The following is a 15379-nucleotide window of genomic DNA, read 5'->3' on the forward strand; positions in this document are numbered from 1 at the left end:
TTTTATATTTTTGTTCATCTTTTTATTTGTAGTTTACTTTACATGTTGTGTATTGCTTGCTATATTAATACATTCGCCTTGCTTTGGCATAGAAATGTTGGCGAGAAGTTTGATGACGAGAAGTTTTAATAAATGTAATATCCGAATCTCCTGGCTAGGTTATTAGATGAGGAGTCTGAGCAAAGGGACTCAGATATTAGTCTACCCTCATCCACATGGTGATGTTCTGCTCCATGAACAGCCAGATGGTTTGCCGTCTGGGCAGCAATGACACATCGTTTGAACAAGGAGGAGAAGGAACATTAACAAGCGCCAGAGAAAGAATTTGAGACTATTGAGGTGATGTGGGAGGGATTACAACATCCATGTATATGTGAGACTGGAAGCTAAGGTAGCAGTTTGCAATCTCACCGCCTGAGCTCCCTGTTGCGCACCCTACTGTAGCTGCTGTGTTATGTTGATGGGGAGCATCTTCGCCGAACTTTACTTTCACACAACCTGCGCAAAACGGATCCAGACCCAGTCGACTCCCCCGAAACGCATGAGGATTTTATAACTGTTTCCACGAGGATACATTTCAGTGGAAAGATTTCAGTGGACTTTACAAACATGGCGCTTATAAACAACAACAGCTTATTTGTACTGTTGTGTTTTGCAACGGTGTGCAATTGTTTTGATGGGACGCAGGTAAGTCTCCAACTGTGTCATACCTCAAACAAGTGTCTGTCTGTCTGTAAATGTAATGAGAATGCCAAGTTGCCATGTTTCACCTCATATGTCATTTGGAGGTAATGAAACAATGTGCCATGGCTTCATATTTTTAAGATGAGCATCAGGTGTTTAGGACCAACAGAAAGCCCTGTGGTGTGGTGTATTCACCAGACTTACTCAGACCTGCTCTGAGAGTGCAGTTTTTCCTGAAATATGGTTTTGGTGTTATGCTTGCATGTATTTACCCCCTTTTTGAGTAGATCATGTACATTCCATTGCCTTGAAAGTGTTTCTCTTGAGCTCCTGAGACCTTCACATGCTCTGTTTTGCATCATTTACAAGAGCCCCAAGCACATGGTTTCAAGACCATGCTTTGTTCCCACTCAACAAAACAGCCAGTTTTGTTAAAAAGGATTGTAGTTGAAGTCATCCTTTTGAATTTGGAGTTCGCATGAATCCAATCCATCTAATCTCTCTTCCAACCTTTACCAGCTGGTAGCAATTGTCAGCGCCATAGCCTACTCGGTCCAATATCGACATTCTGGAGTATGATTTAAACAGGTGTTTTTATAGTAGCTTTTAATGAGGTTCTTTTGGTGATTTTGGATATCTCTGTGTCAGAGACACATCCACATTGGCCCATCTGGACATGGTCTCACTAGTCAGCTGTCGGCATTTCCCCTAAACGGATATGAAAACAGAGGACAGAGAGAAAGAGAGAGAGAGAATAACATCTGACTGAACTGAACTGTCCACACAGGGAAAACTTCTAAATCACCAAGTGCCATGCCAGATCAGTATTTTAGTGGCCCGCTTGCATTACTGCGAGGAGCACTTGTCTTAAATGTGACACCTGAGCACCCAACTGGCCAATATTCAGAACCAAAATGTATTTGTGAGAATACATCTGCTCTTTGTATGTAAGCTATGTCACCCACTGAAAATGTGTGTGTGTGAGTGTGATGGAGGAATATTTGTGCTAGTGGATGACAAGGAGCCCCTGTTAGAGTCTTTGCTCTGCTGTCTTTCATTTGGGCTGGCTCTTTGAAAGGACTGGAATTTGAAGAACATCTTACATTATATTGTGTGCATTGGACACTGCCTGGTTTAGTCATAGACGCCCCTAAAATGCAGAATTCATGGCTTGTCCATTTAGAGCTCACACTCTCTCCCCAACAAGTCTGGTTCATGTGCCATGAAAAATATACAGTAGAGACCAGACTTTTGGATTAAGGTCCCTGAGACATCTGCCCACCAGCTTTTGTTCAACAGCCTTCAACCCTGGAGCACCAGTCAGAGAAAAGACTTGTAACACAGTAGCCCTTTTAAGAGCTTTCGTGAGTAATGGTGTAAGTTAAGTGAAAAACACTAATATTATTCAGCGCTATGAACAACATTCAGCGCTATGCATTTGCTATTTGCTAGTTTTAGCTTTCAGTGAGAGAAGTTTCTCCATTTCCAAAGTTGGTCTATTGTGTTATCAAACACACAAACACTGAAAGGGAGATTTTGTGTGTGTGGTTATTGTGGGGAGGTTGGTGGAGTGTGCCAATATGCAATGTCAAAGTTGTCCTCGACATCCCCACTTAGTGTCTGTCGTAGTGATGCATTTCTGTATGCAAAGCATACCGTTGGTTTTGTGAATATGCTGCTTCCACAGTGATTAATGGATCCTCTCATGGTGTTTTGTGTGTGTGTGTGTGTGTGTGTGTGTGTGTGTGTGTGTGTGTGTGTGTGTGTGTGTGTGTGTGTGTGTGTGTGTGTGTGTGTGTGTGTGTGTGTGTGTGTGTGTTAAAAGCAGCCCTGCATGGAGAAGCACCGAGTGGTCGGAATCCTCCGTCAGATGGAGAAGTTCCTGAAGGGCCAAGAGATGCGCTTCACAGAAGGGCTGCGCATCATGAAGTCCAAACTGGCCAACCTGCAGAACTCCGTATCCAAGTTTCCCCAGGCTGACGAGTCTGCCCGTAAGTACAGTATGACTTTCCTTGACTGGAGACAGGTAAAACTGATGGACATAAAGGTTTGGTGGACAGCAGCCAGAATGTCCTCATGATTCCAAAAGCATGTGTTAAAAATATGAATAGCCTGCGTATCATGGACAGCCTGCAATACAATTCTATTGCAGTTGAGTTTCAAAGACAGAGGGTGCATTCGTTTTAGCAGGATTGAAGTATTTAGAAGGAAGGCCAGCCACCATTCACTACCAGAATATTGAATCCCTGTCAAAAAGTGCTGAAGTGCTGAGACTAGTGCGGTCTGAAATATTCTGGGATGAAGCAGATAGAGGCAGACATGGTTTGTAAAAAATCAGTGGAAAGGGCATGTTATCCTATACCAAACCAAAGGAATGCATGTCATGAAGTGGGAAAACATCTAGCTGAGCGGAGGTATCATATATTTATTTGTGACCACCATACTTGTCTCATTTGTGTCTCGCTTGTTTTGGATATGTTTTCAAGTTCCAGCCTGGTTGTTTATAGAGAAAAACAATTGGATCTAAGGTCCTGGTTAAGGTGTCTGACTTGAATTGGTAAGCATGCTGTGAAGGAGGCAGCCTGTTGTTTTGGTATGCGATCTCCATTGTAAGCAGGAGAGTGTACACTCACACAAAAGAGCAAGTTTTCCAATCTCTGGGGTGCATAAAATGACTTCCTGCCTCTACAAAGGTTCCACCATTCATCCAAGAGGATGAGTTTGAGGACGTAGTCCATTACAATTCTCCATGTGCTCGGCGGCCGACCCAAGGAAGGGGAAGTGGAAAGTGTGTTGTTTGGCAACAAACACAGGAATCATCAAGGGCCACTTTTTTCCCGGCAGCACAACACAGAGCACTGCCCTTTCACAGAGTTGCACATGAGCTCTTGGCTGCAGCGAACAAAGGTTGTCACTGTGCATTTACAGTAATCAAACCACCACTGGCTCAAATGAGGAGCAATTTCAAACCCCCAGAGTAAACCCTCTAGATCTGATGGGGATGCCATGTGTGAAGAGAGAGAGAGAGAGAGAGAGAGAGAGAGAGAAAGAAATCACAAGTTAATTCCAAGACAAGAGAGTTAGCTCATTTAGACCAAGAACCCATTACATGTACATTTGAAATGGTTTTATATTACTGACCTGTACTGTATGCTTTGGACCTTGTATGTTTTTTGGACGTGGTATGTTTTGACATCTTCAAAGAGATCGTGAAAAAAGGACACAAGGACACACAGTGTTCTCACCAGTATTTTATAGGTATGCATGAAAGAAAGGTTTTCACAAGGCGGAAAATACTGGCTTGTTAACTCTGGAGAGTATCTGTACGCACATTGTTCTCTTATGTTTTCCAACCAGCCCCATACCCCCTGTCCAGTAATCTCTTTGGATTAAATGAGGCATTTCAGGTCTTTTCCCATGAAGAACCAAGCAAACAGTGCCATGCACGTCCCCAGGCTTGAAACAGCATTTGGGCGAACTAACATATAATTTGTCCATGAAAGTCTCCCACTCTCTGTCTTCCTCTCTCATTTCGTTCTCTCCTTCTTTCTTTCTTTCTTTCTTTCTTTCTTTCTTTCTTACTCTCTTGTTCATCACTCCGTGTTTTCCACAGCACCTCTTACATGTCCAGCCTTGGAGGCCCCAGCACACGGCAGGAAATTTGGTTCCAAATATTTCATCGGTCACGAAGTCCACTTCACCTGCGCCCCGGGCTATCACCTGGTGGGTGCTGGCACACGGCTGTGCCAGGAGGATGGCACCTGGAGTGGGGCGAACGCCATCTGCAAAGGTAACTCCTTCATAACCTCACATATGTTTTACTACAGGGTACACATTTGTGGTAGTGTTCACGTGGGAGAGATGAGAATATTTTGCTGTTTGGAAGATGTCTGTCTCCAGGGTGACTGAGATGGGTAAATGTTCCCTGTAATCACAGTAGATTCCGGCAGTCTTACACTTCACTAGGATAAGTTAATTGAGAACTGTCGACTTCTTTCACTTGAGCTTACATAACACTACTCAGTCTGAGATAGTTCTCATGACCTTACACAGCTATTGCCATTGGACTTGACTGAGAGCACATTGATCAAATAGCTTTTTGGATTGTTTACACTGAAATTACTCCTAACAGCGACTGGCAAATCAGATAGAGGATTCTTCAACTTTTGAATGCCTCTGGTCCCTGGAGAACCCTGCTTTTGGAAACAAACTACTCTTCATGGAGCCCCATGGAGACCTGATTGGTGTCCGCTGCAGGGGGAGAATAAAGGCCTCTGTCTTGAGTGTCGGCGTGTTTGTGTTGGCGGATAAAGAAGTCTGGACAGTGGCAGGCCGCTCCATCCCCGGACCCGTTGCTCCGCCACCCTCTCCCTGAATCACAGGAATGCCTCGGCCAGGGGCGTCTGGGATGGGCCAGGGTATTCCGTAACACTGAGAGAAATCCCTGTGCTTCCCCGTTCAGAGTGACCTCGGTGAAGGAGTCCTGTGAATGCCTTTCTAAATGGGGAAGTGGCTCTGTGGAGAGAGGAGAGGGGAACAGAGGAACAAAAAAAATTCAGAGAGAGAGAGAGAGATAAGGGGATGGGAAAGAAAGAGGCCATTCTTTGAGGCTTGGAGGCGCGCTCTGAGACGCACTGAATGAAGCTCTCGTTAAAGTGGCATTAAATGTCTGGAAAACACAGAAAAACACCTGTAGTGCATTCCTGGCGGGGGCGCCCTCTGTACTCTCTCAATGGCCTCCATGCTTCTCACCACCCCCTCCCCATCACACACACAAACACACACACACACACACACATACATGACACACACACCCTGTGCCTACTGTAAAGGAATCACCCAGCGGTCATGTTTCTTCCAGAGCTTGTCCCTGGACATTGAGACCCCCGCTTCCCCCTATTTAGTCAGTGCTCCCTGTATGCAGAAGGGTTAAGTCCATGCATTTTTCATTAAATCTGCTCCATGGTCTAATAGTGTGTAACTATGCTAAGTATGCTATTGATGGCTTCCTTTGCTGGGCCTGGTCGAGACATTCCATTTAGTACAGTTAGACCATTGGTGTGTGTGTGTGTGTGTGTGTGTGTGTGTGTGTGTGTGTGTGTGTGTGTGTGTGTGTGTGTGTGTGTGTGTGTGTGTGTGTGTGTGTGTGTGTGTGTGTGTGTGTGTGTGTGTGTGTGTGTGTGTGTGTGTGTGTGTGTCTGTGTGTGTGTGTTTGTGTATGTGTGAGAGAGAGAGAGAGAGAGAGAGAGAGAGAGAGAGAGAGAGAGAGACAGCCAGAAAAGGGGAAAAATAGTTTAAAAGTCAACATGCACAATATCATCTCTGTGCATTTCTACCAGGAGGGGGTCGAACTTGAGCCTAAAATTAGAAGCCTCGCGTGAAAAAGCACCTTTGAGACGGGGATAAAAATACCAAGGTATGCTGAAAAACATTTTAAGATATCCCAGAGAGTAAAACGGACCTTTTTGTGAAGGAAAAAACAACGAACAGCTGCAAACATTCTGACCCTGGCCTCCAGGGAAGGTAAATAAACAAGGAAGGATTAGAAGTGGAATCGTCCGGAATTCCATGCCTCAAGATCTGAGATTTGGTGGTGACTGCCCACCATCTTCTCTTCAAAGGACCAGACCTCACCAGTGCCAGCCCAACAAACAGAAAAAGCTGCCATTCTGTGCTTCATGTCGCAACAGTCTTTCCACTGTTCTTTCCCCTTTCACCTGTACAACAGTCCAGTTGTACTTTGTGTGTATCTAGTGACTTAAATTATGCAGTTTTTTAAACAAACATCACTTATTTTCAAAGCAGCAACAAGTACAAGTTGTCGTCAGCTAAGCCATTTGAACAAAGCTGTTGCTATAGCCAATTCACTTTGCATTCCTTAGCATGTAAGTCCAAGTCCAATTCCAAGTCCTGATTAACATTATTCGAAGTGTTGCCAGGGCACTCCTGTGATTTTGACTGAAGTCTTAAGGGTGTTGGTTGAGAACAGCCCTGGCAGAATAATTCAAAGTAGTTTATAATTGAGCAGATGAATCACATTCTGACACTAATGAGCTGCTGGTGCTTGAAATTGGGATACTCTGGAGGAGTGACTGCACAGCTGGCAAGCTTCACCAAGCTTCAGGGTTTTTTTTTAAAAATCAGCCATTGCAACGCATCAGCCTATTATATAATTGATCATTACTGTACATTTGCTCATTTTTTAGTAACGATTATGTTTCTGTCTTAGCAGGCAGGAGAACTTCACCATAGCAAAAAGGTCATTCACCATAGCCTGTTCATTCTTGATACTTGATACTGTGCCCTATTCCACTCGGGACATTTTTCATTAAGCGCTGCTGCTAAGAGATAAGATCCAGAGAGATAGCCCCTTAGTGTTATTAAGCCCCTCAGTGTCATTAAGCCCCCTCATCACACAGCATTATAGCGCCAACAGCCACCAGTCATGTACTGTATGCACTGGTTTGATGGAGGTGTGTGTCCTCCTCCTCATCCCACACAGATGTGAATAAGTGTGCCAGTAACCCTTGCCAGAACGGAGGTACATGCGTGGAGAGCACCAACCAGTACAAGTGTACCTGCCCACAGAACTGGAGCGGGACTCACTGCCAGCACCAGACACAGACAGGTGAGTGCACAAAACACGGTCAGCAGGAAATATAGATTCTACACCATGTCTGATATAGTTTGTTGTCCACATCTCAGCACCGACTGTGTTGTTCTCTCCTGTTCACTGACTGTTTCTGTGTTTATGTGATAATGTGCATGTTAGAGTGTGTGTTCAGATCAGTTCCTCTTTCTTGTCAGATTCATAGTCTATTCACAACAACATACAACAGAAACACAAAACATATATTAAATACAAGCATTTCTTAATAAAAGACACAAACACCATTGTTTCCAGAGGGATGACTGGTATTGTTTAGTCACTAGTTTTGTACAGCACTAACAAAAGAATTAGATATGAATAGAATGATAGCAGCATGATAAATATGTTCTACAAATATGTCTATCCATGTTGTAGTTGTACACTTTCATTCAGGTGATTTTTAGAGAGAACATTATAAGATGAATGATGTTTTTTTGACCTTAAAATGGCCAAATGAACCAAACAATTTGAATGATCCTGAATGAACACTGTACAGAGAGTTCAAACATACTCCTTGTGTTTGTGTCCACATGAGGTGCATGTCCTGTGTATTTGTCTATGTCTCTATGTTACTGACTCAAAGCATGCACTTGTGCCTGTCTTGTCTGTGTGTGTGTGTCTGTGTGAATATGTGTTTTTCTACCTCTCTGTCTTACCATTTGGATATGGCCCAGTGTTGCATAGGCCCAAGTCGGGCCATAGGCCGAAGGTTAAGTTTTCTCTCTCGCGTCCTCTCTCCTTGCGTCCAGCGCCCCCTGAGTGGAGTGTGACCAACGACCCGGCCTTCAGCCGCCGGCCACGCTGCGCCAAGGTGGACCAGGCCCAGCACTGCAGCTGCGACGCCGGCTTCCACATGAGCGGCACCAGCGACAACAGCATCTGCCAGGGTAGGCCTCCCTCAGTCAATCACGGCGCCCGTGTCCCAGGTCATCAGCCAATCACGCGGGAGGTCAGGCTGTCAAACATTCCAGCGGTGGTGTGATGTGTTGCTCCTGTGGTGCAGTAGATCAGAAGTGCAGTGGAGGGGAGAGAGTGACGAGAGAAAAGAGAGAGAGAGAGAGAGAGAGAGAGAGAGAGAAGGGAGCGAGAGAGAGAGAGACAGTTTCCAGGACACATGCTGATTTATGGAGTAAGATTAACAGTATCTAATGGCCCCATTTTTTATGGGGTTTTCTGATGGTCAAGGTGCCTGATACTCAATAAGCCATTAAACATGTCATCTGAATGGGGTGGGGTGGGGGCTGAGAGTAGGCCTCCACACACACACACACACACACACACACACACACACACACACACACACATACAAACACACACACACACACAAATACATACTGCTGTGTTCTCCCATCCAGACATTTTTGCCTGTTCTCTTTTTGCTTCTTTTCCTACCCACGTGTTGTGTTGGCTCAGGCTGAGTTCTACCTTTCAACCTGTAAACGGACCCTCATCCACTTCCTCCTCCTGTCTGTCTTCCCCACCCCACTCTTTCCAGTGGCTTTATGAAAGCCACATGTCTGACAGCTGCCGTCATATGTAACACGCACGTGTTCACTGTACAGTATGGTCTCACTCTCTCTCTCTCTCTCTCTCTGCCTTTTTCCCTTTCTCTTTCTCTCTTCGCTCTCTCTCCCCCACTCCTCTTTTTGTCCTCCCCAGATGTGAATGAGTGCGAGGTGTACAAGTCGGAGCGTGGCGGGCAGCTGTGTGTCCACGCGTGCGTGAATGTACCGGGCTCCTACCGCTGCTCCTGCCCTGAGGGCTACAGGTTGCTGCCGGACGGCCGGAGCTGTGAGGGTGAGTGACCGGGCAAGACGGGCGCGCGGGGGGGTGCTGGCGGATGCACACGCTAGCTCCTTTTCATGCAGCTGGTCTCTGGACCTCCACACACACACACACACACACACACACACACACACACACACACACACAAATGGGCATATTTACAAACACAAATACACACACAGAGAGAAAGAGAAAGAGAAAGAGAGAGAGAGGTGGAGAGAGAGAGAAAGAGAGAGAGACAGAGAGACAGAGGGAGCGAGAGAAAAAGTAAACTTTTTAGCCAAAGTTTACTCAGGGAAAGCTGTGAGCTCACCCCAAAAGAGGGTGGTTAATCAAAGACAGGAGGGTGATGGAATGGAGAACGTGAAGACAGACATTAGTGGAGAGGGTTTGGTCTGCTGAAGCCTGATGGCTAACAAAAACAACTGAGAGGGTGGAGAGGTGGTGGTGGGAGAGGTGGGGTCAGAGTTGGGGTACTTCCTCTGCGTAGCCCTGCACGGGCACAGGCTCAGGGTTTAAATCCCGCACCAAGCATGTGCCGTGCCAGCCTCTGGAACAAATGACCTCATAGCTGGCCAGCAGCAGGAATGTCGCCGCGTGCAATGGGGCTTGGGGCAAATGAGAGGAAAGAGCCAAAGCCCCGCCTACCGTCCCTCCCTCCATCTTGTTTGAAGTCACTCAAGAGCAACATCAGGGAGAAGGCCGGTGTATCACACTCACTTCACAGTCCTTTCTTTCCTGCTTCTTTTTTTCTCTCACACATTCTTAGTTTTTTTACCATCCCTCCCTCCCTCCTTCCATCTCTCCCATCCCCTCTTTCTCCGAGCCCAGATGTGGACGAGTGTCTTACGCAACAGCACAACTGCTCCCAGGGGAAGACCTGCATCAACACGGGCGGCTCCTTCCAGTGCGTCAGCCCGGAGTGCCCGCGCTCACACGGCAACGTCAGCTACGTGAAGACCTCACCCTTGTGAGTGGGCACTGTTTTACTGTGATTATGGCCAGCACTGCTGCTGTTATTGGGTTCTAGCGCAGATATTGGATTCAGTGGTTGGCCCTCAGCACAACGTTGTTACACAATATTGCTGCTGCTTTAAAGTGGTTTTGGTTCTGAAATGGCACTCATTGCCAGCCCTTTACAAATTAGGTAATTTGAAAGCAATAACGGTCCGGTAATGTCGGACTGGACTGCAGCAATCAGAAAGGGGAATATCCATATTTAATAATACATTTTCCCTTGAAGAAACACAGTGGACTGGAACCATATGTAAAGAGAGAAAGTGAGAGAATAATTTGGCACATGATACCTCAGTTTTTTTGGTCAATCCTGTATATAGATGACTGGACTACATCACTAGGCAGTGGCTGCGTCTCAAACACAGCTTATGACTTAATAAAGATTTATTTCCCTCATTATCCTGACATATAGCAGTCCTTCTGTGCCTTGTTACGCAAGCTTCCTGTTGCTTCCTCTTATATGTGCTACATGTGATATACGGCAATAAAGAGACCAGTTCATCTCTCAAGATGATTCACCTTACCGTCTCCAATGCAGACATCTAATGCATCAACATGAATCATTGAAAGCTGTGAGTGAGAGAAACCAGGTTCTTTTAGAAATATTTCTTTTATGGTTGCTGACTGCTGGGTTGCTTTCTCTGTCCACCATACAGCCAGTGCGAGAGAAACCCATGTCCGATGGACAGCCGCTCCTGCCACCTGGCAGCCAAGACGGTGTCCTTCCACTACCTGTCGCTGCCCTCCAGGCTGCAGACCCCTGCTACACTCTTCCGCATGGCCACCGCCTCGGCCCCAGGCCGCCCAGGGCCAGACAGCCTGCGCTTCAGCATTGTCGGCGGCAACGCCCGGAGCCTGTTTGTAATGCAGCGCTCAGACCGGCAGACAGGCGAGCTGATCCTGGTACAGCCGCTGCGCGGGCCGCAGGAGGTGAGCGTGGACATGGACATGTCTGAGTACGCCGAGCGCACCTTCCAGGCCAAACACGTGGCCAAAGTGCACATACTCGTGTCGCCCTACAACTTCTGAACTGCTCGCCTTACAGCCAATGAACAAATCAAAAAGTTGTGAGATATATACTATATATACTGTATATAGAGTTTGTATGTGTTTATGGGCATCAAGTGGAATGGTTGAACAACATGATATCCAAATATTATGTCTGTTCCCATTCACATGCGTGAGTGACTGACTGAATATCTTTTGTACTTAGTCTGAAAGGTATATATGTTTTGAAATGTCTTTGATTTTTTTTTTATTATTGACAGTGACAAATCTCTGAGGAAGTACTGACACTGATGTTTGGATTTTATCCTACAAATATCAGCAGAATGGGTGATCAGATGCTATATACAGCAAAAAAACAAAGTTAATTGTGAGTGGAAATCTGTGTGTGTGTGTGTGTCTGTGTGTGTGTGTGTGTGTGCATCTGGAAAGTATGTGTGTGTGGTACTCATTTTATGTAAATGAATATAATAGTAGCTCAGTGTGTGCATACTTAACTTTTTTTTCTTTTTTTAAAAACATACCAAACAGTTGCATGTAGTTGAAAGAGTTAGTTTCTCCAAGCAACCACCCTGACTCCAGAGAGCGATTGGGTTGCCAAAGCAGCGTGCACCTCTGCTCTTGATTTTGCACTGCCGTTACTATATCTAAGAGACAACAAACACTTCCTGGGTATTCTTACTGGATGCTATACATTTGAAGATGCAAATTTCAGACCATTGCAATACGTGTTTTATATATGGTTTTAATTAGTTCATTTGAGGATGTTACCACATGTATTGTCTGTTTTATTGATAAAACCAGGACTACATTCAATGGGTACTGTTTATATTGCAGTTTGCTATGTATGTGTGACTTGGGCATGATGGCAGCCAGTTCTGTATCAGGTATATACTAATCACTCTGTGCCTCTTGTCATTTTTTATTTTGTCTGTATTGCACACATTTTTATATTCAGTTGATAAATCCTCAGGACACCTTCAATGGCAGCAAAGGCAAAGTATAGCACCCCGAGGCCCACCACTCTATGCATCACTGTACCCAGATGAGGCCTAGAAAACACACACACACACACACACACACACAGACATGTATCCACCACTAGTCTCTGGTTTTAGATATTATGTAATCATGTTTTGGCAGTGAATATGGAGTGAAGCATTGAGCATTATGGAGCATCACTTCTGCTGTGATGCTACTAATACTGGTCTTATGAGTAAACTGTTGCAATCACAAAAGAAAGATGGCAGAACTTAGTTTTGGCCTTGTCCCTTTGACAAGCACAGTAACTATCAGGAAATTAAGAAAGGATACCTCAATGTGTTTTTAAATTATACATGTCAAGATGAGAAAAAAGTGGTAATGCTGAACACATGTTCTTGTTCACTCCACCCCCCCCCCCCCCTTTCTCTCTGTTTCTCACAAATCGTCCCTTTCTTACTGTAACTCTTCCTCCACTTTATGTCTGTGGCTTTAAATTGCAATAAGGAGATCAAAAGAACCACAAACCCCAGAAGCACATGCCCTGGACGGTATAGCCAGGTCACAGAACGACGGTGCACTCTAACGGCCGTGCGCAATTATTAGTAACATGCCCAGCCCGCTGATCACTGTCTCTCTTTGAAGCCCAGGCATCCACAGACGGTCGGATGCACACATGTTTCTTGAAGTTCCCAGCAGTGAGACATCGCTGGGACAGTGTGTTACTAAGCACCACTCGCCAAGGGCAATAAACACAGCGGATTCCACAGAGTCACAACAGTGAGGCAAAACCATACCAGGGCTCAGAGGCCACAGGACTGTGTTAGCACACAGCACGCTCTCCTAATGCTCTTGTGTCACTCTCATAACAGCCTGACAATGCTCCGACGTCAGTCCTCCAATGCTCACAACTCCCCCACAGTAGTTTACAATGCTCTAGAACGTCACTCTCACAACAGTTTTTACAGTGCTCCGATGTCAGTCTAATGACACAATGCTCTCACGTCACTCTTATAACAGTCTTAAATCAGTCTTTTAATCTCAACAATCTCAACAGTGTTGTCATGGTAGTCACATCACTCTTACAGCGCTTCCAATCTCTACACAACAATTCCACAGCCTTCTCGGAACACATGCAGTATTTTTGCCCTCACAACATCCACAACATGTTTACCATCTCATGACAATGCACATACAACTCAAGAAACAACTCAACACAATACCACAACAGTTTGCAACAAGCAATTTTTGACAAAACACTTTCAAAATCCTCTCATAATATTATGTGGCAAGCCAGTGGACCATGACAGTTTAGAACAATATTAGTGTTCAGGTTGGTAGGAGATAAGGTAGAGATGGAGGTTTTTGAAGAACTCGGTTGAAACAACCATCTGTGATATTGGTGATATCTGCTACATACATTCAGGTTGCCTGTATTTGTTCAGCCCTCTCCAAATTAAAGGTCACATATGTACTGCTGAGAGATACGCCATCTATCCTCCTTCAAATCTCCCTGCTCCTGGATATTCTGGGAATGTCGTATGAAATTCTTGGGAAATCCACTGAGTCCTGAAACACTAGAGTCGTTCTCTTCCCCCCACTGAGTCCCTCTATAAAAACAGAGGGGCCGCACAGTTTGTTAGTCAGTCAGTTATTTCAGAATGAAAAGGGGAGTCCGTAAGAGAATTTTTTTTGTTTTGTTCGGAATACACTGCACAGGAAAGGAAAGAGAGGTCACAGAAGAGGATCACTTTTCATGCAGAAATGTACATTGGGAGGGAATCCAAAAGGCGAGTGAGAGCAGAGAGTGAGCATAGTGTCCGTTTGTCCCTGTGTGCCTATCTCAGCCATCTGCAAACGGCCACACGACACCTTCAGGTCACAGGGGTAGAGACTGATCACAAACCCACCAAATTATTGTTTCTTCAATCCCCTCTATACAATGTAATTACTATAAGATACGTCTTGTTACACAAGACTTGGAGAATGGTTAACAAATACAAAATATTAATTTAAATAATGAATTATGTTCAATGAATACACAGTTGTACTTGTGTATTCATTTGACTTTGCATTGCCTTTTTCCTCAAGGTATCCCTATTCTGTGCTCTGTATTCACCAAGACCTGTCACGAGGAAACAATAAACAAATTCCACCATTTGCACGGAATGTTGCAAATCAAACCCTTGCCTCCAAGAACAGTTTTCATGGTCCAAATCATGTTTATGGAAACATTTACAGCCCTCCCAGAACCCCCATTGACCAACTTGCTTGGCTTGGTTCTGGTTTCACAAGAGCTCGCCTTTTTCCAGTAAGAAATAAACACATCAACAATGTGAAGAGCTAATAAGAGAATGATAAATGTGATCAGTCCCTCAACTACCAGCTGTACTTTATCTCCTAAATGAAATTCATTGGAAGCAATTGTCCATAGGGAGGTGTGTAGTGTGGAAGAGGTCACTAGAAGATGATGGACAGCGCTCTCAAAAATAATTATTAGTTATTGGTCATCATTACCTCAGACATTTGAGAATGATCAGTAATTCCACTTTTCATATTAGCCATTGACTGTGTTTTCTGGAAATTACTGTAAAGCAAAATAAATCGAGGACTATTTGCCGCTGTCTAACACGCCCATGTACCTCAATGTCATATGTGCACTTACATATTTGTACTTTACAAGTGCACATACAATGAACCCAGTCAACTAAGGTAAACAGGGTCTGTAGGAGCATAGTAATCCACTCCCTGTGGCCTTGGAGCCCACCCCAACACACACGCGCGCGCGCGCACGCGCACACACACACACACACCAAAACACACCCTCTCTAACCCCAATCTACTTCAACCGAAGATTTACACAACCCACCCAAAGAGGCTCCTGCATCAATCTGGCTGAGCAAAGGTTACGGCCCCTGGAGCACCCTGGAGAGTTTATCAGGAGAAAGAGGCCTTTAGGGCCAGAGAGAGGAGTGGTGTCCAGTCAGAGTCCGAGTCAGAGGTGCCTGTGTCTGTGTCTCAGGCTGATGTCACTGATGCTCTCCTCACTCAAGAGCTAGACCCCAGGTGAGCTTGTGCTAAGACATGAGTGGGTTGATCTGAGATGAATCGAGTCAGTGTTTTTTTTTTATGAAGAGGTCTCAGAGCTGTTCTGGTGGAGAGCTCACTCACCTCTGCTGGCCAGCGTTTAAAGACCCGTTCTCTTGGCTTTCATCGACCCGACATTAAATGTGGTCATCGTGGGAGTCAATAGCGTCT

General features: G+C 45.2%; 1 protein-coding gene across 2 annotated transcripts; it reads left to right on the top strand.

Annotated features, from left to right (window-relative positions):
- Nucleotides 1–385: 385 nt before the first annotated feature.
- Nucleotides 386–12042, top strand: fbln7 (fibulin 7). 2 transcript variants are annotated; one of them, XM_076285815.1, is made up of 8 exons: nucleotides 386–687; nucleotides 2510–2675; nucleotides 4298–4474; nucleotides 7187–7312; nucleotides 8083–8220; nucleotides 8993–9130; nucleotides 9950–10088; nucleotides 10792–12042. In XM_076285815.1, the coding sequence occupies exons 1-8, from the start codon at nucleotides 610–612 to the stop codon at nucleotides 11162–11164; spliced, it is 1335 nt and encodes a 444-aa protein (XP_076141930.1). In that variant the 5' UTR covers nucleotides 386–609; the 3' UTR covers nucleotides 11165–12042. The 2 variants fall into 2 exon arrangements, with proteins under 2 accessions (XP_076141930.1, XP_076141931.1); XM_076285816.1 differs by having other exon boundaries at nucleotides 2513–2675.
- The last annotated feature ends 3337 nt before the right edge of the window (nucleotides 12043–15379 follow it).

This window comes from Alosa pseudoharengus, unplaced genomic scaffold (assembly GCF_046254945.1).
Source record: "Alosa pseudoharengus isolate Yale_2024_CS ecotype anadromous, Long Island Sound unplaced genomic scaffold, YU_APseudo_1.1 YU_APseudo_1.1_scf_15, whole genome shotgun sequence".
Lineage (NCBI taxonomy): Eukaryota > Metazoa > Chordata > Actinopteri > Clupeiformes > Clupeidae > Alosa > Alosa pseudoharengus.